Below are 27,026 nucleotides of genomic sequence, written 5' to 3'. Positions count from 1 at the left end.
CCACACTATGAGTGTAACATGACAGCAGGGAACAGTATTGTTTAAATATCTTTCAGAGCAACTTGATGAATGATAGAAACACTGACAGCCAATCAGAATCCATATGAATTTATGAATAACACCACTGGAGCCACTGTTCATAGAACGTTATCTATTGGAGTTATCACTTTTAATGTGGACGGCCTTTCAGTGTGTATTCACCTCCAAAACCTTTGAGCGTTCTTCTCTACTGAACCAAGGTGGAGAATAATTTTCCGATGTATTAAAGGCTTGAAAATATCCTGTAAATGTAAAAATGTAAAAAGTAGAATTTTATGCTCGCAATGTTTTTTTATTTCCTGTTTATGGGCAGCACCAACAAACATCACATTATATATATATGTACCTAAAAGAAAGCAACCACACAGGCCTGAAATTGTACTCTAGAATCTGAAATTGTGTTTCTCATGTATTAAATGATTTTTCTCAAATATTTTTGCCCTCTATAGCGCACTCTGAATATTAGAGTTTTAGCAGTAAACCTGTTTTGTGGTATCCCATGGTGAGAGCATCGACAGTTATCATACACTTATCTTACCTTTATGTTGTGTACTTTCAAAAGGGAGTTGTTTTTTTTTTACACATACTTTATTATTAAAACTAGTTTCATGTTTCAGTTATAATAAAGCATTTGTTTTACCCATTGAAACCTGAGCAAATTGGTTTGGTTTCTTTTAAAAATGAGAAGAAGGCAGTGAGCAAAGAAAGAAGAAATGACCCAAAACATTAGCAAGAAATTAGTACAAAGAGAAAAATAAAAACATAAAAATTAGTAAAAAAAAAAAAAAAAAAATCCTAAAGCTATATATCTATCTATCTATCTATCTATCTATCTATATATCTATATATATATATATATATATATATATATGTATTTTTTTTTATTTATTTATTTATTTTTTTTAACTCCAGGTTTCAAAAGGGTTCACCAAAAAAATTCCTTGCTGTAACTGATGATAGATTTACACTATATACAGTGAAACCATATTTTCTGAGGTTATCACACTATGACAGTCTTATACCGTTGCAACCCTATTGCATATGTGTGTTGCTGCCGGTACCAATATTTTTTTAAAAGGTGGAGTCAGTGATTTTAATACAACATTGTCGGTGAATACGTCCTCACAGTCTGCTGGCTCAGTGTTTCTTAAACGGGGGTGTGGGCACCCCTTAGGGGTACTACGGAGTACTACAATGTAATTATGATAAACCACATATATATTTAATATTCCTGATTTCAGTGCCGTCATTAACAGACAAACTGTTATTTGCTGCAACAAATGCAGTCACATTGTGTTCTGAAATCACAAAGGCGGTACGTTATTGGAAAAAAACAACACAGACCTGACACTATCTGTAACATATAACTACAAGTGACTCATACAGAGAAACACAACACTGTCATGCTGTGCTGTACAGGACGGGACGGCAGTGGGAGTGATAGAGACATTATAATGGAGCTTCTGAAGGAGCTGACAGGATGGATGTATTTGTTTGGGTGTTGAGTTTCAACAATGTTTAGCCCGAATCACCGACTCCACCTTACAGCTAAAAAGATACAACTGTTTTTGTGAACTTTGCAACATAGCTTGAGTCTGAAACTTGATTGAAAGTCAGTATTTAAAGGAATACTTTACTTGTCTCAGGGCAGAAGCCCAAAGTCAGCAGCAGTTTGATGGTCGCACCTTTTACACCTCCTCTCCTCCCTTCCTCCCACAGCTTCCTTATACGGCTGGGCTGCGCAGGCTGCTTGGACTACTTCACAGCACAAGGCCTAACCAACATCTACCAGATTGAGAACTATAACATGGAGGTGAGCCCTTGCCTATCCAACACGAGTCATTTGATGGGTTAGAGAGAAGAGTGGCTCCCCCTGCGAATACTAACGCTCCCCTGTGTAATGACCATTAGGACCTGTCTAGGCTGAAGATACCCGCGGAGTTCCAGCACATCATCTGGAAGGGCATCATGGAGCACCGACAGGCCATGGATTTTTCCCCACCCCCCCACATAGTGCGCACCACCAGTGGGGCGTCCACCGTCAGCGTGGGCTCCTCCGAGGCCCGAGGCGAGCGCGTCATCGACGCTGTACGCTTCACCCTGCGCCAGACCATCTCCTTCCCGCCGCGCGACGAGTGGTCCGACTTCTCCTTCGACCTGGATTCTCGCCGCAACAAACAGCAGCGCATCAAGGAGGAGGGAGAGTGAGATGACCGCCATCTTGCTCTCTATTTGTTCCCCTTTCTCATTTCACGCCTGCTGTTGGAACATTTCTGGTATTAGTACAAACGAGTTCAACAAAAAATCATATTCAAATAGAAGTGCACTTATTTTCATTCTTGTTCCGGTTTTTGTTTTCGCCGAGGAGAAATACACTGTGTTGAGCAAAGGTGCATTTTATTATGTTCTAATTTCTTGAGAGCACTTAAGAAATGCTGAGGATTTCAAGATTGCTTTGAGTTTTTTAACTGTTCATGATTCATTCCCATTTTAAAGCATGACTGGAAACAGAGCTGGCATTAGAGGGCTTATAAGGGCTTATATTTCTGCTATGGGCCGTAGCAAAACTGTATTTTTATTTGTAATGACTTTTCACTGTTATGGTTGTGCACGTTAGTCAGGTACACTGGTTTTTATTTGTGGCAAAGATCAGCATTGATTGTATACATTTCAAACATTTCCTGTCAGAAGTATTATGTCAATTGATGGGCAATTTGTTTTTTCTGCTGTACCTTCTATATTTTGCTTTTTTTTATGTCTATTGTGAGACCAATTCATCACCTTTTTGTGTCAGGTTGTGAAGTAAGTGTTTAAGTGACAGATGGTCATTCATTTGATGTAGCCATATATAGGCCTAATGCTCTTGACCCAGTGTTTTACAGTAAATATGACTGATGTCCTTTTGTTCTTATACTGCTGTGCAAAAGTGGTTGTGATTGCATTAAGGAGCAGCTGTTTGCTCTACAGTGGATGGTTAGCGAAAGTATTTTTTTTATTTTCTGTTCATGAACCATGTTTTGGTAGAGGTGTATTTCATTTGATAACTGGCCAAAACCTGATATAAGTGTATATAAATTTGTATAGTTATTTTTTTTGAAAGTCTCCCTAAAGAAAAAGCATGATTTTCGTCATGGAACAAAGGATAGTGATGTGAATACTGCCTGGTAGCCTGACCAGTGATGACAATGTTTGAGTACACACAGTTTGTGTGGACGCTACAGTAGCCAGGAGCCCATGTTCAACTTTTTGTTAAGTAACCAGCCTTGTTAGAAAGCAGAGACCATCTGCAGTTACATATTTTTGTACAATGTATTTGTATTGTAAATATATTGCAATATGCCATGGGTATTTTGATATAAATCAAATAAATATCCAGTCTTGCTGTATTGCATGTTAGTACGTCTTTGTGTCAAATTATTTCAAGTGTGGCTTCATTGAAGATTTTCTTTTGGGAATTACAGAAACTACTGACACTCGTGTGAGGATTTACCAAATCAAATTTTGATTCTGAGGGTTAAATCTTGAAATTTTACTTTAACTTTACTTTAACATTTCATATTGATGTTATCTACATGTTGCCTTTGTGCTGAGAATCAAAACCATGAATGAATTAAGGTCTGGAGGAGGAGAAATCTTTAGAAACTTAACAGCTAAACTGACCATGTTAAATAATTTTGAAACAAAAATGATAAATTTTAGATTATCAGTTCTTAAGGTTTTGACTGAGTGCCAGTTTAGGGAGCCAGAATATGATTCAGTTCTGTGCAGGAAAAGTGCACACATAAAACTATTTTGTTCTGTCTAGTTCCACATTAAATTGCCAAGTTTCCCACTGAAATTGCGAACTTAAGCTAACAGGACTATCATTGATGACTGAATGTAATTCACTCAACACTTGCATGGTGCCACTAGTTGCCATACAATCAGCAGCTTTCTTGAAGCTGAAATAAAAGTAGGTATTTAATGTCACATTCAGGCCACACACAAAGTTTCTAAGGCTGCCACTGGCATTTTGAAAAACAATGTCCCTGTTACAACGGTCTTGATGATATTTATGTTATGAATTCTTTATGAAATTATTATAGCATACTATAATACAAACTTTTAATGGCTCATTTTTTAAAGGCTTTTCCATGCGTAATACTAAAAAATTACATTTTTGATTAAACTTTTTGTTTGGTTTTTTTTTGCAATACTATACAATTACATATTTTTTTTGTCATACTATACTATGACATTTTTAAGGATTCTTTTTGCCATACTATACTGATATTTTTGATGAACATTTTATCCAAACTGTACTACATTTCTGATGAAAATTTGTCATGCTATACTATGACATTTTTTAATGAATATTTGTTGCCAACCTATACAGTGACATTTTTGATGAAAACTTTTTTCGACATACTATGCTATAACATTTCTGATGAAAATTTTTAATTATACTATACTATGACATTTTTGATGAAAATTTGTTGTCATACTGTACTATGACAGTTTTGATGAAAATTTGAAAAGATATTGATTAAAACTTTTTCGACATTATACTATTATTTTTATCACTTCTTGCGACATACTGTGACTTTTTTATAAATTTTTTCGACATACTGTACTATGATGTTTTTAGCAATTTTTTCGACATACTATACTATGACATTTTTATAAAATTTTTCGGCACACTAAACTATGTCTTTTTTCGACATAGTATAACATTTTAATCAAATCTTTGGATCCTACGATGTTTTATCACTTTTTTGGACATACTATACTATCACTTTTTTTGAAATTCTATACTATGACGTTTTTATCAATTTTTTCGACATACTATACTATGACGTTTTTATCACTTTTTCTGACCTTCTATACGATAACGTTTTTATAAATTTTATCGACATACTATACTATGACGTTTTTATCACTTTTTTTGACATACTATACTATGACTTTTTTTGACATACTATACTATGACTTTTTTCAACATACTATACTATGACGTTTTTATCACTTTTTTCGACATACTATACTATGACTTTTTTCGACATACTATGCTATGACGTTTTTATCACTTTTTTCGACATACTATACTGTAATGTTTTTATGAAATTTTTGGTCATACTATATTATGACATTTTTATCAATTTCTTTGACATGCTATACTGTGACGGTTTTTGACATACTATACTATGACGTTTTGATGAATTTTTTCAACATACTATACTTTGACTTTTTTCGTCATCCTATATATGACATTTTTATCACTTTTTTCGACCTACTATACTATGACGTTGTTATAAATTTTTTCGACATACTATACTATGACATTTTTATAAAATTTTTCGACATACTATACTATGACGTTTTTATTGCTTTTTTCAACATACTATACTATGACTTTTCTTATCAATTTTTTCGACATACTATACGACGACGTTTTTATCAATTATTTTGACATGCCATACTATGACTTTTTTCAATATACTATACTATGACGTTTTTGTCACTTTTTCTGACATACTATACTATGACTTTTTTCGAAATACTATACTATGACGTTTTTATCAATTTTTTCAACATACTGTACTATGATGTCTTTATCAATTTTTTCAACATACTATACTATGACGTTTCTATCACGTTTTTCGACATACTATACTATGACGTTTTTATTAATTTTTTCAACATACCATACTATGACTTTTTCATCACTTTTTTTCGACATACTAGAGTATGACATTTTTATTAACGTTTTGGTCATATTATACTATGACGTTTTTATCAATTTTTTCGACATACTATATTATGACTTTTTTCGACATACTGTACTACAACGTTTTTATCAATTATTTCGACATGCCATACTATGACTTTTTTCAACATACTATACTATGACGTTTTTATCAAATTTTTTCAACATACTATACTATGACGTTTTTATCACTTTTTTCAACATCCTATATGATAACGTTTTTATCAATTTTTTCAACATACTCTGACGTTTTTATCAATTTTTTCGACATACTATACTATGACGTCTTTATCACTTTTTTCGACATACTATACTATGACTTTTTTCATCATATTATACAATGACGTTTTTATCAGTTTTTTCGACATACTATATTATGACTTTTTTCGACATACTATACTACGACGTTTTTATCAATTATTTCGACATGCCATAGTATGACTTTTTTCAGCATACTATACTATACTATGACGTTTTTATCAGTTTTTTCAACATACTATACTATAACATTTTTATCACTTTTTTCAACATCCTATACGATGACGTTTTTATCAATTTTTTCAACATACTCTGACGTTTTTATCAATTTTTTCAACATACTATACTATGACGTCTTTATCACTTTTTTCCGACATACTATACTATGACTTTTTTCATCATATTATACAATGACGTTTTTATCAATTTTTTCGACATACTATACTATGACGTTTTTATCAATTTTTTGGACATCCTATACTATGACGTTTTTGTCGATTTTTTCGACATACTATACTATGACGTCTTTATCAATTTTTTTCGACATACTATACTATGACGTTTTTGTCGATTTTTTTGGACATACTATACTATGACGTCTTTATAAATTTTTTCGACATACTGTACTATGATGTTTTTAGCAATTTTTTCGACATACTATACTATGACATTTTTATAAAATTTTTCAGCACACTAAACTATGTCTTTTTTCGACATAGTATAACATTTTAATCAAATCTTTGGATCCTATGATGTTTTTATCACTTTTTTGGACATACTATACTATCACTTTTTTCGAAATTCTATACTATGACGTTTTTATCAATTTTTTCGACATACTATACTATGACGTTTTTATCACTTTTTCTGACCTTCTATACTATAACGTTTTTATAAATTTTATCGACATACTATACTATGACTTTTTTCGACATACTATACTATGACATTTTTATAAAATTTTTCGACCTACTATACTATGACGTTTTTATCACTTTTTTCGACATACTATACTATGACGTTTTTATCACTTTTTCCAACATACTATACTATGACATTTTTATCACTTTTTTCAACATACTACACTATGATGTTTTTATCACTTTTTTTGACATACTATACTATGACTTTTTTTTGACATACTATACTATGACTTTTTTCAACATACTATACTATGACGTTTTTATCACTTTTTTCGACATACTATACTATGACTTTTTTCGACATACTATGCTATGACGTTTTTATCACTTTTTTCGACATACTATACTATAACGTTTTTATGAAATTTTGGGTCATACTATATTATGACGTTTTTATCAATTTCTTTGACATGCTATACTGTGACGGTTTTTGACATACTATACTATGACGTTTTGATGAATTTTTTCAACATACTATACTTTGACTTTTTTCGTCATACTATATATGATGTTTTTATCAATTTTTTCGACATACTATTCTATGACATTTTTATCACTTTTTTTGACCTACTATACTATGACGTTGTTATAAATTTTTTCGACATACTATACTATGACATTTTTATAAAATTTTTCGACATACTATACTATGACGTTTTTATTGCTTTTTTTCAACATACTATACTATGACGTTTTTATCAATTTTTTCGATATACTATACTATGATGTTTTTATCAAATTTTTCGACATACTATACCATGACGTTTCTCTCACATTTTTCGACATACTATACTATGACGTTTTTATTAATTTTTTCAACATACCATACTATGACTTTTTCATCACTTTTTTCCGACATATTAGGGTATGACATTTTTATTAACGTTCTGGTCATATTATACTATGACGTTTTTATCAATTTTTTCGACATACTATACGACGACGTTTTTATCAATTATTTCGACATACTATACGACGACGTTTTTATCAATTATTTCGACATGCCATACTATGACTTTTTTCAATATACTATACTATGACATTTTTGTCACTTTTTCTGACATACTATACTATGACTTTTTTCGACATACTATACTATGACGTCTTTATCAATTTTTTTCGACATACTATACTATGACGTTTTTATCAATTTTTTTGGACATCCTATACTATGACGTTTTTATCGATTTTTTGGACATCCTATACTATGATGTTTTTGTCAATTTTTTCCACATACTATACTATGACGTCTTTATCAATTTTTACGACATAATATACTATGACTTTTTTTATCACTTTTTTCGACATACTATACGACGACGTTTTTATCAATTATTTCGACATGCCATACTATGACTTTTTTCAATATACTATACTATGACGTTTTTGTCACTTTTTCTGACATACTATACTATGACTTTTTTCGACATACTATACTATGACGTCTTTATCAATTTTTTTCGACATACTATACTATGACGTTTTTATCAATTTTTCTGGACATCCTATACTATGACGTTTTTATCGATTTTTTGGACATCCTATACTATGATGTTTTTGTCAATTTTTTCGACATACTATACTATGACGTCTTTATCAATTTTTTCGACATACTATACTATGATGTTTTTATCAATCTTTTTGACATACTATACTATGACATTTTTATCAATTTTTTCGACATACTATACTAGGACTTTTTTCAGCATACTATACTATGACGTTTTTATCACTTTTTTCGACATACTATACTATGACTTTTTTCGACATACTATGCTGACGTTTTTAATCACTTTTTTTGACATACTATACTATGACTTTTTTTGACATACTATACTATGACGTTTTTATCAATTTCTTCAGCATACTATACTATGACTTTTTCATCGATTTTTTTGACATACTATACTATGACCTTTTTATAAAATTTTTGGTCATACTATATTATGATGTTTTTATCAATTTCTTTGACATGCTATACTATGACGGTTTTTGACATACTATACTATGACGTTTTGATGAATTTTTTCGACATACTATACTATGACTTTTTTCATCATACTATATATGATGTTTTTATCAATTTTTTCGGCATACTATCCTATGACATTTTTATCACTTTTCTCGACCTACTATACTATGACGTTGTTATAAATTTTTTCGACATACTATACTATGACATTTTTATAAAATTTTTCGACATACTATACTATGACATTTTTATCAATTTTTTCAATATACTATACTATGATGTTTTTATCAATTTTTTCGACATACTATACTACGACGTTTCTATCACATTTTTCGACATACTATACTATGATGTTTTTATTAATTTTTTCAACATACCATACTATGACTTTTTCATCACTTTTTTTCGACATACTAGAGTATGACATTTTTATTAACGTTTTGGTCATATTATACTATTACGTTTTTATCAATTTTTTCGACATACTATACAACGACGTTTTTATCAATTATTTTGACATGCCATACTATGACTTTTTTCAATATACTATACTATGACGTTTTTATCAATTTTTTCAACATACTATACCGTGACGTTTTTATCAATTTTTTTCCACATACTGTACTATGACGTTTTTGTCAATTTTTTCAACATACTATACTATGACGTTTTTATCAATTTTTTCCACATACTGTACTATGACGTTTTTATCAATTATTTTGACATGCCATACTATGACTTTTTTCAATATACTATACTATGACGTTTTTATCAATTTTTTCAACATACTATACTATGACGTTTTTATCAATTTTTTCCACATACTGTACTATGACGTTTTTATCAATTTTTTTGACATACTATACTATGACGTCTTTATCAATTTTTTTGACATACTATACTATGACGTTTTTATCAATTTTTTTGACATACTATACTATGACGTTTTTATCAATTTTTTTGACATACTATACTATGACGTCTTTGTCAATTTTTTCAACATACTATACTATGACATTTTTATAAAATTTTTCGACATACTATACTATAACGTCTTTATCACTTTTTTCGACATACTATACTATGACTTTTTTCATCATATTATACAATGACGTTTTTATCAATTTTTTCGACATACTATACTATGACGTTTTTATCAATTTTTTTGACATACTATACTATGACGTTTTTATCAATTTTTTCAACATACTATACTATGACGTCTTTATCAATTTTTTCAACATACTATACTATGACGTCTTTATCACTTTTTTCGACATACTATACTATGAAATTTTTATAAAATTTTTCGACATACTATACTATGACATCTTTATCACTTTTTTCGACATACTATACTATGACATCTTTATCACTTTTTTCGACATACTATACTATGACTTTTTTCATCATATTATACAATGACGTTTTTATCAATTTTTTCGACATACTATACTATGACGTCTTTATCAGTTTTTTCGACATACTATACTATACTATGACTTTTTTCGACATACTATACTATGACTTTTTTATAAATTTTTTCGACATACCATACTATGACTTTTTTTTATCAATTTTTTCATCATACTATACCATGACACTTTTATCATTTTTTGACACACTATACTATGATATTTTTATAATTTTTTTCGACATACTATACTATGACGTTTTTATCAATTTTTTTGACATACTATACTATGATGATTTTATAAAATTTTTGGTCATACTATATTATGACGTATACCATGAGGCTTTTATCATTTTTTCGACCTACTAGATTATGACGTTTTTATAAATTTTTTCGACATACTATACTATGACGTTTTTATCAATTTTTTCAACATCCTATACTATGACTTTTTTATAAAATTTTTTGACATACCATACTATGACTTTTTTATCAATTTTTTCGTCATACTATACCATGACGCTTTTATCATTTTTTTCGACCTTCTATATTATGACGTTTTTATCAATTTTTTCGACATACTATACTATGACTTTTTTTTATCTCTTTTCGACATACTATACTATGATGTTTTTATTACTTTTTTCACCGTACTATACTGTGACTTTTGTCGACATACTATACTATGACATTTTTATAATTTTTTTCGACATACTATACTATGACGTTTTTATCACTTTTTTCGACATACTATACTATGACTTTTTTCGTCATACTATACCACGATGTTTTTATCACTTTTTTCGACATACTATACTATGACGTTTTTATCACTTTTTTTCGACATACTATACTGTGACGTTTTTATCACTTTTTTTTCGACATACTATACTATGACGTTTTTATCACTTTTTTTCGACATACTATACTGTGACGTTTTTATCACTTTTTTTTCGACATACTATACTATGACGTTTTTATCAATTTTTTTGGACATCCTATACTATGACGTTTTTATCGATTTTTTGGACATCCTATACTATGATGTTTTTGTCAATTTTTTCGACATACTATACTATGACGTTTTTATCAATTTTTTCGACATACTATACTATGACTTTTTTTTATCACTCTTTTCGACGTACTATACTATGACGTTTTTATTACTTTTTTCACCGTACTATACTGTGACTTTTGTCGACATACTATACTATGACATTTTTATAATTTTTTTCGACATACTATACTATGACGTTTTTATCACTTTTTTCGACATACTATACTATGACTTTTTTCAACATACTATACCATGACATTTTTATGAATTTTTTTCAAAGTACTATACTATGACTTTTTTCGTCATAATATACTATAATTTTTTTCGTCATACTATACCACGATGTTTTTATCACTTTTTTCGACATACTATACTATGACGTTTTTATCACTTTTTTTCGACATACTATACTGTGACGTTTTTATCACTTTTTTTCGACATACTATACTATGACGTTTTTATCAGTTTTTTTCCACATACTATACTATGACGTTTTTATTACTTTTCTCAACATACTATACTACAACTTTTTTTTTAATCAATTTTTCCCGCATGCCATACTATGACTTTTTTCGACATACTATAACGTTTTTATCTATTTTTTCAACATACTATACTATGACTTCTTTATCACTTTTTTTGACATACTATACTATGACGTTTTTATCAATTTTTTCAACATATTATACTATGATGTTTTCATCAGCTTTTTCGACACACTACACTATGACTTTTTTCGAAATACTATGACGTTTTTATCTATTTTTTCGACATACTATAACGTTTTTATCAATTTTTTCAACATATTATACTATGATATTTTCATCAGCTTTTTGGACACTCTATACTATGACTTTTTTCGACATACGTACATACATACTATGTCGTTTTTAATCACTCTGAGTGTGTGTGTGGTTTTAAGGAAAACTGACAGGATGAACACATTGTAGCTGCCATACAAAAGAATGAACAAAGAGAGGAAGGCAGCATACATAGCCTCTCATTAACAGGAAGTGATTGCACCTGAGGGAGGTGGTTCCTCTCCAGGCAGGAGTGTTTGTTTTAGCCTTCCTGCCTCAGGTGGGTCAGGTGATCTCTTTCTGGGGACTATGACATCATAAAATGTCATAAAAATTATTAGAAGTCACGGTGTGCCATTATTGTCAAAGTATATAAAGTTAGAAAAATGTTTGTTAAAAAAAAGTCATAGAAAATGTCATACAATACAATGAGTTCTTAAAAACATTTCTATGATAAACCTTACTATTACTTTTTTAAAATTACATTTTCATAGCATATTATCCTATATTTCTTTACACATTTTTTGATGACATTTTTAAGCCCACTACACTTACATTTCAATGACATATATAGAGTATTCTTTTGGCATACTACTGTGACTTTTTTATGACATTTGTATGGCATACTAAATTATGGTGCTTTTGTAAAATACATTTTATGGCATATTATCCCATTAAAAATTTTATGGCATCTCTAGGATGACTTTTTTATGACATGATCTCTTCAATCCTATTTTTAATAACATACTACATCATTATTAGAAAGCAGAGACTATCAGCATTTTTACATTTTTGTACAATGTACTGTAAATATGTTGTAATGTATCATGGGTATTTTCATATCACTTTGAAATAGATATCCAGACTTGCAGTATTGCTTGATAACACTCCTCTGTCAATTATTATTGCACTGAATAATTCATTTTCTCCTGACACTGACAAGTGAAATTACTGGACTAAGTTTTGATTCTGAGGGAGGAATCTAACAAGTCAAAATTGTAGTATGACATTACGTATTGGAGCCATCTAAGTGTTGTCTTTGTGCTTGTGATTTCAACCAGCTAACATTACAACTTCTGAATGACTGAGTTTCTATGGACGCTGACAATGATGGTGACATGATGAAATGTAGACTTTTATCTGCTCATTCTTCAAGCTGACACTAGGGGGAGTAAATAACCCACAGCCATGAAGTTTGTGACTGTAAAGTCTCACCGCTCTTCTGTCAGTAACAAAAGCAATAAGGTGGAGACGTGTACACAAGATGAAACACATCAAGTCAGACAAAGTATTGTGTCTTTATCTCTACCTTTATTTCTCCTGAGCGCCAAATGTCAGATTTGTGATCAATCTTGTTCCTGTGCACTTGCTATTTACATAGAACACAGACGTGTGTATGAGCACACTCATGGTTCACTCACTCTATTTACATTCACAGAAAAATAGTCATCTTTTTACATTCTGTTACATTTTTACAGACTGTGAGAAACATCGTGATCAGTCTGTGGGGGAGTCCTGGTGTCTGGTACAAAGTTACTCGACCTCGGCCACGTGAGCGACCTCCACCTCCATGGTCTGAATCACCTCAGGTGCTTCCTCTAGCTTGCCGCCCGTGATGCCCTGCTGCGCCAGGACGTAGTTCACGACCTGCATGATGCCCTGATCAGAGAGCGTTGCCACTGAGCCGTCGCTCACAGCCTGGGCAGCCTGCACGGCCTCCACAGCCTCCACTGTCTCCTCCGTGATCAGCACCGTCTCTATCTCCTCCGAGGGCGGCTGCTGGGCCGGCCGGAGCTCAGGAGGCAGCTCTGACGCCAGGATGCTGACGGCGTGCTCCACCTGGGTGCCCTGGTTGTGGAACTGGAGGGTGTCCTTTTCTAGCATGATCTTCCCCGGCAGGTTGTCCCCATGGTACTTGGTCATGTGTTTACGTAGAGTGCGTGCGTCGATGTGGGCCTCCTGGCACATGGGGCACACGTATGGTCGCTCTCCTGTGTGTGTGCGGACGTGACGTTTGAGAGAACGGGCGTCGGCCCAGGCGACGCCACACGTCAGACACTCAAATGGCTTCACTCCTACAGGAGAGGGGGAAGAAAAAAACATCATCAGTCAAAAACAAATGCTTTAAATGAGCTTCTGTGAACACACCAGGATTTAGACTCTTCCCGTCACATCAGGAGTCTCACCCTGGTGGTTGTTGATGTGGCGTCTGTACTCTCTGAGCTGAGTGAACTTTCTTCCACACTGCTCACACTCCCTCTCCAAGTTCTGCTTTACTCTGCCCTTCTTCCCATGAGTGGCTTTCTTCACGTGCCTCCTGAACAGAGCCTTCTCAAAGAACTCTTTCCCACAAACGTTACACCTGAGGACACAAATGAAACATGATTTAGACTCCAACCTGTGATGTCCTGGGCACCAGGGGTGGGGGAAGAAATCTGATTCGTAGATGCATCATGATTCTCTCTCGACAGATTATGTCTCAATGCAGAAGAGTCAATAAACCAAATTCTCTACATTATGATCGCCAGTAACAGTTAAGTAACACTGGGCTGTATGTTCCTCACGGTTGGAGGACTAGGCTACTTCCTGGGTTTTGGTGAGGATGGCTAAGCTGAGTTCTGTTTGACTTACTTAAACGGCTCGGCCACACTGTGCGACTTGACATGGGAGTACCAGTCCTTCTTCCAGCTGTAGCATTTCCCGCACACCTGGCACTGGAACGGCTTCAGGCCCATGTGCTTGTTCATGTGCTGCTGGAGATCTTTAGCTTCGTAGAACCTCTTATCACAGCTGCAGGTAAAACATCGTCTCAATTAACGCCTTGTCCCGTGGAACATGAATCATGTGTCATTAAAGAGAAACCAGCAGTTACTCACTGAGCACAGCCGAATGGACGGATGTCAGGTTTGGGCTGGTGCTTCTTCAGGTGTTTGCTTAGAGCTGAGGCTCGATGGAAAGTCGCTCCACATGCGTTGCATAGGTACTTTGATTCACCTGTTGGGGAATTTCATGGTTTATGGTGAAAACAGCCACAAATATCTGGTTGAATTTACAGTCTTACAAAAGGGTCACGTTATCCAACTTACAATTTCCTCACTTTCCTGGACTTTCCGTCCATGCAGTTAGTTTTGGATAACTCCGCATTTCTACACGTGAGTTTTAAAGGGTATTTTTTAACCTGCGCAATATTTTCTCAGTGTTTTTGTGTCTAAGTGATGAATGGAAACAACAATTTTTGAACTCAGTCCAGTATTGTGGGCTCTGCTGCAGACGGCAGAGGGGAAACTGTCTGCAATGTGACCACTCGGGCCATTGATGCACCTTCAATTCACATCCACTAAAACGTTCAGATATTCTCTAAGTGTCTGACAACATTATGGAAAGGATCGATACAGAGATAGACCTTTGTGTTAAAGATTAAGATCCTTTTTGTTTAACCAGAAACAGGCCCAAAATCACCATCGCCAAATCCACCAGACTCCATTTAAATAAAGAGTAATTTTATTATGTATAGAGTCAGCATGTTTTCACATTTAATTGGGTGAAGTAAGAGCTTATTACAACCAAACCAGAGTTGATTTGTTGGAACAGTTGAAACACAAACCAAGATGCTTTTGTGAGTTTTATTTTGTTTCTGGCGACTTTGAATGAAGTGTGTTTTACGCTGATAAAATTACTGTTTATTTAAATGAAGTCTGGTGGGTTTGCCGATTGCGATTTTAGAGCTGTTTCTGATTAAACAAAAAGTGATCTTACTCTTTAACACAAAGGTCTATCTCTGTAGGGATCCTTTCATAATGTTGTCAGACACTTATAACAACTGGAGCCTGTCAGTGACAAAAACAAACACTTTTAGTGGACGTACATTGACGGTGCACAAATGCCCTGACTGGTCACATTGCAGCTTGTTTGTCTCGCTCAATGCTGGACAAGTTTGAAAAATTGTTGTTCCCACTAGTCACTTGATTTTGGACTCAATGGACCGCAAGTGACTCACAAACACATCAAGTTTGTAAAATACACACTTAACTTTTAAGTGCAGTGAATTTCCGGCACAGCGTTTTTATTTTGAAGTGCCACTTCCTGCTGTGGAGTGAGTGAGTAACGGGTGAGTAACGGCAAACTAGCTCGACGACATGGCCAAACGCAAGTGTGACGTTGAGTGTATAAAACTGTGTGGACCTTGAAGTGATTACAAGGGAGAAATCTGGACCAGTTGGGAACCACTGCTTTAGGTGACACTGAGAGCACCCAGGAGAATGTTGTGAGTGTACGGGTACATTTTCTGTCTCAGAACTGAGAACATTCTGTGGGTCCACAAAATCAGTCTCCCATCAACTGTCTATGGAGCAGCTCCAAACTCTATACTTGATGACATCACACAATTATTGATTAGGCTTTCCTAGGCCATGGAAATAACATAATCTAATTCTTAATTTAGGTGGTGCTCCCCTTTAAATTAATATTCTGCTCACCACATCATCATGGCAATTCACTGTGAGGTTCTGCGTCATTTTATTTTATTGGCATATTTTGGCCTGGCAGCTCACACAGTTCATTAGCCGCTCTCCCACTCTGACAGCTGCCTCGGGCTCTTTGTGTAAGTCACTGTCCACAGGAATACAAAGTGCCCGACAGTGTGACATCACCTGCTGGATAATGTCCTCTCTGTGACCATTACGTCGACTTTGTTCACAGACTCTTTTTTTTTTGGACTTTTTTTTTAGTGTTTGACTTTATGCTGAATTATTTTCTCTTTATTTCTACAGCACTGACATGTTGATGACATGTTGATGACATGATGCTGGCAGCTTTACTATAACATTTTCTGATTGTTTCAGGTCCCTTAATGCAGTTACTTGAACATGACGTGATGCCCTGTGGTGTGAAATTTGTTTTTTTCTCTTGGGTTACAATTTTGTGCTGAAGCTTGCTCACAAACGGAGATGAAGTAGAACCCTCACACAGCAATTTGCTACATGCTTACAACATGTTTGTGCAGTTAAAGCCCAGTTCAGACCAAAGATTCGCGATGAGATGAAACTGTTTTAGAAAGATGCAGAGAAAAGTTGCAGCGGTGTGAAGTGGCCGAGAGCACCAAACCAAACCAAAACTACCTGCACGGTTGGGCGCCAAATAAAAAAAATCTTTTGTAATTTGGGTGATGAACTTCAGTCTGTACTGACCTGTGTGGAGGCTGGTGTGCTCCTCCATGCTCCGCTTGCTCACAAAAGACTTCTTGCAGTATTCACACTGGAACTGTTTGGTGACGTCGTGCAGCGCTCTGTGCATCTTCAGGCTGTGTTTGTGGGCGAACGTCTTGCCGCAGACCTTGCAGGAGTGAGGCCGCACGCCCGTGTGATTCAGCATGTGGATGCGCAGAGAGTACAGCTTCGGCAGCGTCTTCCCGCAGATGTCGCACACAAATTCTCTTCTGGTGTGCGGCGGTAAAGTCTTATCATCGAAGTCGCTCTCCGCCTTGACTTCAGAGCTCTGTTCTGCTGAGGTTTTGGGGATGGGCGCTCGCTGGCTGCTCTGCTGCTTGTGTCGGGCCAGGTGGGCGCGGAGTGAGGCGGCGTACTGGAACTCTTTACTGCACAGCTACAAGGACACAGACACACCATAGTTAGAACTGTTTGTGTACAAGGGCCACGGTGCACGCAGCTGCAGGCTAAACACACAGTATTTAGACTGATGCACATAGTGTTTATTTAAAGTTCACAAGCACAAATTCTGCCTGCAAACTTTTCCTTGTGCGCTATTAACACAACAAGCTCACTGGCGTGCAAATCAGTCCCACTATGGTGAGTGCAAACATTAATAATGTAACGTGACATGTTGGCAGTCACTGATACTTACACTGCACTTGTATCCACGAGCTTTCTCATGTTTTAATGAGTGCATAATGAGAGAGTAGCGTCTTTGGAAGGACATGCCGCACTCTGAGCAGGTGTGCTCTCCATCGACGGCGCTCTCTGTTGGAGTTTGGTCTTGCTTGGCTTCAGTCTCTGGCTCTGCCACCTTGGTCGCAGCCTCGTCTGTGTCCATCTCTGCTGTCACCACGCTCTCCACTGCACCAGCCTCTGGATCCACCACCGACTCAGACACAGACTGTCCTTCACCACCCTGAGTCTCCACTGGCTGCTTTGGTGGTCTGCCCCTCTTACCCGGCCTCGGAGACACCTATAAACACATTCATTTCATTATAGCTACCAATTTTAAAACTTAACAAAAATCATTCATCTATGATACATCACAAAATATAAAGATGTACCTTCGGAGTGGTGGCACGGGGTGGGGTTGAACTTTTCTTCCCCTCCTCTTCATCCTCCAGCCCCATGTGTAAACGTGCATAACCGCCCTCTGCAATAGAGCGCTGCCTGAGTCGTCTTTTGTTGGGGTCATCTGACGTCATCTCCTGCTTGTCTCCGTGGCTTTCATCAGCAGAGGGATCCTCCTCCTCCAGTGGCGTGAACTCCTCTACCTCCACATCCTTCTTCACCTTGGCTGGACGCCCTCGTTTACGCTTCTGGGGTGTAGGTGCTGATTCGACCTTCTCCTGAGGCGATGCCACTGCTTCTGATGCCAGTTTGACGACCTCTGAGGGGCTCGCTTTGTCTGGGTCCACGTTTATAACAAAGGCTCCTGCTTCAGCGACCTGCGGCTGCTCCATCGCCAAACAGGCTGACACCACAGCGAGAGACTCGCTGGCTCCCGCCTGTCCACTGTGAGTGACCACAGTCATCGTCTCCGCCTCCATTCCTTCTGCAATGCGGGAGATAAGAGTGACAGTCTCTCCTGGCTCAGCCTGACTGCTGTGAGTGATCAGAGTCATGGTTTCATTCTGTCCAGTGTCTCCATCATGCTCTTTGTCTCCCTCTACAGCTTCAGTGACAACCGTCATCGGCTGCTGGATGTATGCCTCTTCAGCAGATGTGACAAAAGTTAAAGGCTCGCCTGTTACAGCAACACCACTCTGTGTGACCACCGCCCTGCCGTCACTCTCTATGGTGACCATGTAGGCATCAGAATCAGCCTTTAAGCCCTCCTGAGCAGCCAGCTGGCTCGACACCACAGTGTGCACGTCTCCTTTCTGATACACTGTCAGCTTCTGTTCCTCCACCTGCTTGTGCACAGACTCGCATATCTGCAGCACCTCTGTCATCAGCAGGTGCCGAGCCAGGTTGGCGATATCTGCCATGACGCAGAAATTAAATGTAAGCATGGAAGTGTAGGCAAAATCCAGCAGCGGCAGGAAGCTGGCTTTGGTGAAACCTGGAGAGGGAGGGATGAAGGTTAAAACTGAGCAACTGTGCAAAGTGTTTCTGAACAGGAAACAACAAAGTCTCACCAGAGAGGTCGACCACAGCTTCGTGTGTGGACGCAGCGCCCTTCTCAAAGAACAGCTCGTTGAAATATTCGCTGCACGCTGCCAGCACAGATTTGTGTGCTCGGTACTCCTCTCCTTCGATCAGCAGGGTGATGTCACAGAATTGATTGCTGAGGCGCTGCTGGTTGAGTTTGTCCAACATTGTTTGGCTGTGTTTGGGCAGGAACTGGTTCACCTCGCCTTTACTGTCCACCTGGAAAGAACACACACAACACACACCAACAAAACTCCATGAACAAAGAGCAAACAATATCAGAGCTCTGTAATAATCAGAAACTAAAGATCTGTGAAACATACAAAGACCAGCTCGTGCTTGGCCGTCGCCTTGGCCAACTTGGGTCTCAGTTGACAAGATGAGTCAGTGAAGACTAAAGTTTCATCTCCCTCTTCTTCCTCCTCTTCCTCCCCCTCCTCCTCATCATTCACGCTGGCAGCCGCCCTGCGTCTCCCCACCCGAGAGAACAGTCGAGGTCCGGAGCCGTCATCAGCGCTGCGCCTGGTCTGGCAGTGAGCACACTCTCTGATGTGGTCTTTAACATGCTTCAGGATACCTGAGGGCGACAGAGGACACGTCACTCAGCATTTTAAACTTCTTCAATCAAAATTAGAGCTGCCGAACCTCCACATTATTTTCATTATCCGTTAATCTGCCAAATATTTAGCCGTCATAATCAACCAGAGCCCAAGGTGACATCTTCATACTGATTGTCTTGTCTGATTAACGGACCAAACCCCAAGAATATGTAATTTATTATCTTAGAGGACAGTGAAAAACTAGAAATACTGGTATTTCAGGCAGTGAATGTGTTGCATTTGCATTTAAATAAAAATGTCCCCAGCTCAATTTTGCTTCCTGTTGAACAAACAAACAAACAAAAAAATATATATAAATAAATAAAAATGTAGAAATGTGTATTGTTTGAACGATCCGAGTGGTGCATTTACAATCAGTTTGGGAGTGCATAAGCAAATTCCCGTCCGTTTCGTGGCCTTCATACGAATTCTCAAAATTGCAGGGAATAGAAAGATGATAAAAGAAAGAAGGTTACCCCGTCTGAGGTTACTGGGCAGAACAATTAATCAGAGTATTATCGTAATCGCAACATAGACTGGTGCAATATTCAAACTGCAAGAGGCACAATTTTTGTTAAAGACAAAATATGTGTCACAATGTCATTTATATGAACTATTGTGAGGCTGCAGAGATGTACAGGCCTACAACTCATATTCTAGAGAGTACAGGGGAAAAAAAAATCACACCACAATTCCCTCTACAGCTGGGAATATTATCTCAAATAAATAACCATAATTAGATATTTTTCCCAAATCGCTCAGCCCTAACTGGAGAGAAAACTGGAGGTCATGCTTTCAGTGCCTTTTTGGTGTGATTCCTTCCACAAGCCCCAAAAAGGATATCACAGCATTACGACCCTGTTGGCTAGACTTCTAATTTTGACCATCTGGAAATCAGTGGCACCTCCCTATTATACACACCAGATTTGAAACTTTCCTCTCACTTCCTTTTTTCAACTTAAACTGCAGAGACAGCTCTTACCAATCCCCTGCTATGTTTATTTTTTATGAGAGATGCTGAGAACTCAATAAGGCCAAACTAGGCCCGTGAGAGCAAACAAATGAAGGGGTAAAACATCAGTAGATTATATGCCTAATATCTGACCTGGGGAAAAACATTGCAGAGAGCATAAAACCCTTTGAGCTGTCTTAATGTGTCACATTAGAGGATCTGGAGCTGGGGAATACAGAACTCTGGAAACACAGATACAATCCCCTTGACACCTACATCCTCAGGTCTGCAGGGAAGACAGTTTTCCACAGTGGCGGAACAGACCTCTGCCATTTAAACTGCATTTTAAAAGCCCATCTACCTTTGTTCTTTCATAATTCGAACTGCAAAGACAACCCTCGCTATTCCCTTAAAATGTCAGATCATATCAATTTTATATCAACATTTTTTTAAGTAAATCTTAAATCACAGGAAGACAGGTATTAAATGTCTATTTAAAGAATATAGAGCTGGGGAACAGGGGACTTTGGGAACATACAGATAACCTGATATATTTGTATATTCCTCGTTCACTGATTGAAAATACAAAAAAAACGTTTAAAAAAAATCTACTCTGTTTTGTTCTTCAATAACCTTGCAATAACCTCTACCTCACTGTTTACTAAAAATTAAACTTAAACAAATTTCTTTAATGTATCTGTTTTTTTTTTACTTTTTAATGTATATACCAGCAATATGTTATTCTGTATATTTTTGTTAAGGATGCACAATAATGTCGGCATGTCATCAGTATCAGCCCATATCAGCTTTAATCGGCAAACATGCTTTTTCTTATTTTGCACAATGAATGGATATTACATACATTGAAAACTATTGTATTTCATGTCTCCATCTGCTGGTGGGTCATCACAATAAGAGTATGCATGCATAATACGTTAATTCCACTACAGAAGAGACTTGATGATCACTGAAATTATGTCGGGAAAAAATGGATATATCAGCATCGTTAGCGGTGGGAATCAGCCCAAGGCACACGATACAATATTATTACGATACTTAAGTCACGATACAATATCATTGCAATTTTAAATATGTTGCAATACGCTGAGTATTGCGATAAAATATATTGGGGTTCATCACATTTTTTCAACTGCAAAATTATATTATTCTTTAGTATCTAAAGTTTAATTTGTATTTGTAATATTAATCATTTATATAATTAAATAGATACTTGGCCCTGTGTGATGATACAATATTGCCACACAAAAATATCGTGATACTATGCTGTATCGATTTTTTCCCCCACCCCTAGTTATTGGCCAAATGAGATGTTATATATCAGCGTATTGGATATCAGCAAAAAATCCAATATCTTGCATCCCATATTATTGTATTTTTATTTTAATCTAGTATATTATAGTTTAGATAAATATCTATACTCAGAGAGTGTGCTAAGTTCTATTTTTCTATTGTAACATATTAATTCCTCCTGGTGTGATATGTGTATTACTTTTTTTTCTATTACTGTTTCAACTACTTCAAGTCCTTAAATATATATTTAATTGAATAGTAAAGCTAAAACAAACTATTAACATCTTAATGTAGGTCCTCGCTCCTTTAACTCTTTGAAACCTGGAGAGACATCACTTTTCTTGTGCTGCTTTCAGACGCCTTTCACAAGTATTTAAACCTCTGAACAAAAAAAGATAATGAATTCATATTAATTCAATGTACAATAGTGAATACTGTGTATGCTCCTTGGCTGGGCCAGATGTGCAAGTCAGTCTATACTGCTGCTGCTCTTATTACACTGCACTATACTGTTACTGTCTTTTGCTGTTTTTGTGTGTAATAGCCCAGAGATCACAAAATGTTGTTGTACTGCTGTGCAATGACAATAAAGGCATTGAAATGAATTGGATTAAAAAAACATGTAATGGGAAAAGGGCAATCAGCAACTTGTAATAAATGTCTGATAAATTGCAAAAAGGAAATATTTCTAATTATTATTATTATTACATATTTAAATCTATGGTACAGAAATTTCGTAATTTCCTTGTTGTTGTTGTTTTTTTACAAATTTTCTTGTAATTCTTTTGGGTCATTTCTTTTTTTGTTGCTCGTCAAGCCAATTTGCTCAGGGTTCAAAGGGTTAATGTTTCTTATCTTGCTCCTCTGTGCTCTTTATTTGTGTACCTGAGGGGTATTCCACAAAGCGGGTTATGTGAAAACTCAGAGTATGTTAACCCTGAGATGAGGGAAACTCTGAGTTATCCGTTCCAGAAAGAGAGGTAACTGAAACTCTGAGTCAGTCACCATGGTAACAGACACTGTGAACCTAACCTGCTCGCTGACAGGTTTTCTTCAATAAACCCTGAGTTTTCCTCTGTCTCCTCCCTCTTTACACACTGTTTCATTTCCTCATTCATTCAGTCCGTGTCAAAGCTTGTATGGAAGCGCATTCATTAGCGGAGATTTACCGTCTGTCACAGTCTAAATCCTGCTGGATATTAGTTTGTTACTCAGGACTGTCTTAAGTTACTGAATTTATGCACAGCAGTCATTTCTTTGGACATCAGTTTTTGTCTTAACATTCAAATATTACACAGCGAGAATTCACCCTCAGCTCAGAATCAAACCTCTGTCCTTTTTATATTTATTATTTTTTATAACACTGTGCACAAGGATCAGACTGTCAGTCTGTTAGAGCAGCTCCGAAATGTTTATTGCACATAATGTGTAGGTCTAATTATTTAAATTTTAAAAATCGGTATGAAGCTTTAGACACGTAGTATCAATGACTAATGATCTCTATCACTGATATCATTGGTCGCACTGATGGAACATAATTCCTATAGCCTAATATTGGGGATTATATGTTAATATTTCTGAGTGAGCAATGGTGCAGCATTTCACTGTCTTTAAATTTACTACATTTGTAGCTGAAATAAAGTCGCTGAATGCTGTTGAGTCAAGATACAAATAGATGTCCAGCATTTTAAAATCTATGTATTTTAACCTCAACGTCTTTTCAAGCGCAAATCACCAAACATATTATTACTGGGTCAGACTGTGAGTTTACAGTCATGCCTTTATGTCTTTGATCTATAGCCTAGCCTATATGTTTTAAATCCTCCTATTTTTCAGTTGCTGCCTCCTGCGTTTTTTCCCCATCAGATTAAATCTGAACAAATACATTATTGTATATAATTAATATAATGTAGCCTAATGTATCTACAGCCTGATACACAGTCAGATTCCACCACTTTATCTTCATTAAGGAAATGTAAGTCTGATAAATGATGAATAAACGGACAACACTGAATAAAACTTTTTATTAACTTTATGGTTAACTTATTTACACTTTCCTCGCTCTGACTCAGGCTCTTCTTTTAAAGATAAACGTGCACCGTGTGCTACACATGCATTAATATCTCTACATCCACTGGATTAAAATGTAGGCGCTGTCTTTTATTTACCTGTTGCCATGGTGAATCGTGGAGTCGGGGCTCCATTGATGATGGCTTTTTATTGTCGGCTTAACTCAGAGTGAACATACTCAGAGTTGACTTAATCAGCTGTTCTGGAACCGGTAACTCAGAGTTTCCCATCTCAGGGTAAATCAACTCAGAGTTCAGGGTTAGACTCAGAGCTTGTTGAACCTCCTACCTGTAATACCCCTCTGATAGTTTTCGTTTTGTTTTTGTTTCCATTTAGTTAAAAACATCATTTTACTCTCTGATGTTCAACAAAATGTTAACTTTATTGTTCTTTTTTTATTTAAATGTGTTGTAGCATCATTACCACCACCACCACCACATGTATGTGACTTGTTCTGTGTGTTCTTGTGTTAATAAAACAATACATGCACTTAAACGCAGCACTTTATTTCACCACTAGATGGAGACAAAGTTTAGTGACGTATTTGTATGACGGGTAACGTTACAAGCCTTTATGTTTACACCGGTCTGGCTGATTTAATCACCTCACAGAGATTATACCCACATATCTAGATGTGAATCCAGTGTGTTACCTCTCCACCAGTACTTCTGAGAGATGGTCTCCCAGGTGAGCTGCTGGTTCAGGTGCTCCCCTCCTTCGCTTATAATGTGCGCGTCGTTGATAAGTTCCTTCCTCCGGCTGTCCTGCAGCACCACCTCCAGCTCCGTGAAATCATTCTGCCCCTTCAGGCGACGCTGATAAAACAAAGTGCCGTTCCTCACAACGTAGCATGTAGCCGCTTTGCGTATCTTTCTCTTGGTATTACCGGGCGTCCCCGGCGCATATGGCTCCCGTTCATCGGTCAAATAGCGTATGATGGCCAAGTAGCTTTCTTCACTCGACATGTCTCAGCTGACCCGCGCTTTTTTACGCTCAATTACGGGTTCCTGTCGAAGAGGAAGGGCCCTCCCCGGTTTGTAAAATAGAGATATGAATTTTAAACGGCGCTCAGACGGTAGAAAACGCGAAACTGAAGTGACCACAACAACATTTCAAATTGTTTCCTAAGGTGGAACTGCAGTTCGCAACCGTCAGGGTAGACTTGCCCGAACAGACAAAATGGCTGCTGCACAACCGGAACTAGCGTCAGCAATGGCGGAAGCTCGTCGTGATGATTTTCCACCACAAGAGGGCGCGATGTGCAAACTAATAAGTCCATGAACTATTACGACACCATATATTATTATATACAAAGTTAGATTAATTAGCCCTCCTATTATTTTTTTAAAGCATGTATTATAAATTGTAAGATTGTACAAAGTTATCAAGTTTAAATGTACAAACATTTATTTATTATTATTGTTGTTTACCATGTCAGCATTATTTATGTTTCTTATTTGTTACTGTTATATTTTGGATATTTTATTTTATTTAGGATTTTAATACTATGTTTTTTAAAGCTGTGTTCAACCTGCCTTGTTATTGTAAAATTGATGTTCAATAAAATGAATTTGTTGTTTAGTTCAATGGAATATTATATTGTTTATTTCATTATTTACTATTGAAGCACTTCAATTCATTTTTCTTATTATTTATTGTCATATTTGAGATATTTTAAATCTTTTTACTTCTCATAAGGATTTTAATACTGTGGTCAACTTTTTTTTAGGTTTTATTATTTACTATTAAATCACTTTAATTTATTTATCTTATCAGTTGTTATATTTTAGATATTTTATTTTATTTTATTTTATTTTACTACTCATAAGGATTTTAAAACTGTTCAAACTTTTTTGTTATTTACCATTTAAGTACTTTATTTTTCTTATTTGTCAGTATATTTTAAATATCATTATTGTTATTTATTTATTAATTTTAATTCTAATAAGGCTTTTAATACTGTGGTCAACTTTTTTTATTATCATTGATATTTTATTTTGTTTCATTTTATTTTACTACTCAAGGATTTTAAATCCTTTTATTATTTTTGTTATTTACCATTTAAGCCCTTTATTTTTCTTATTTGTTGTTATATTTTGAATATTATTATTATTATTATCATTATTATTATTATTATTTATTTATTTAAATATTAATAGGGATTTTGATGCTGAGTTCAACCCATCTTGTTGTTGTAAATTTGTTGTTCAATCCAAAAGGAATATTATATTGTTTATTTTATCATTCCCTATTTAAGCACTTTAATTATTTTCTCTTACTTGTCATTGTCATATTTTATTTTATTTATTTTTTCTACTCATAAGGATTTTAATGCAAATTGCAATGCAAAAAATTGCAATGTTGTTTAATAAAAAAGTATATAGGCTTTGTTTAAAAAAAAGTTTTAAATAATATACATACTTCTCATCATGTGTTGCAGCCACATGCAGAAGTTAAATGAAGAAATTCTGCAGTATCTTGAGGTACATTAACTCTGGGGGCAGCTGTAGCACTACATGAC

General features: G+C 35.6%; 2 protein-coding genes across 6 annotated transcripts in view; one reads left to right on the top strand and one right to left on the bottom strand.

The window, feature by feature from the left end:
* The window catches only part of tp63 (tumor protein p63), a 41,136-nt gene extending 37,701 nt beyond the window's left edge, over positions 1–3,435 (top strand). For 4 of the 5 annotated variants that reach the window (XM_033622230.2, XM_033622231.2, XM_033622235.2 and 1 more), the window contains 2 exons: positions 1,759–1,852; positions 1,951–3,435. In XM_033622230.2, coding sequence (XP_033478121.1) covers positions 1,759–1,852; positions 1,951–2,247 — 391 coding nt within the window. In that variant the 3' untranslated portion in view covers positions 2,248–3,435. The remainder of the gene's footprint in view (positions 1–1,758; positions 1,853–1,950) is intronic. The other variant, XM_078168571.1, reaches the window with a different exon arrangement.
* Positions 3,436–13,500: 10,065 nt separating this feature from the next.
* On the bottom strand, positions 13,501–25,692 carry zbtb11 (zinc finger and BTB domain containing 11). The gene is made up of 10 exons (XM_033622385.2): positions 25,158–25,692; positions 19,897–20,150; positions 19,561–19,792; positions 18,484–19,484; positions 18,069–18,392; positions 17,396–17,810; positions 15,086–15,203; positions 14,841–14,999; positions 14,396–14,571; positions 13,501–14,284 (listed from the first exon to the last, which is right to left on the bottom strand). The coding sequence occupies exons 1-10, from the start codon at positions 25,468–25,470 to the stop codon at positions 13,743–13,745; spliced, it is 3,534 nt and encodes a 1,177-aa protein (XP_033478276.1). The 5' UTR covers positions 25,471–25,692; the 3' UTR covers positions 13,501–13,742.
* Positions 25,693–27,026: the final 1,334 nt, after the last annotated feature.

Source organism: Epinephelus lanceolatus, chromosome 6, assembly GCF_041903045.1.
Source record: "Epinephelus lanceolatus isolate andai-2023 chromosome 6, ASM4190304v1, whole genome shotgun sequence".
Taxonomy (NCBI): domain Eukaryota; kingdom Metazoa; phylum Chordata; class Actinopteri; order Perciformes; family Serranidae; genus Epinephelus; species Epinephelus lanceolatus.
The sequence above is the reverse complement of the archived record's forward strand: the minus strand, read 5'-3'. Positions and strand labels throughout refer to the sequence as shown.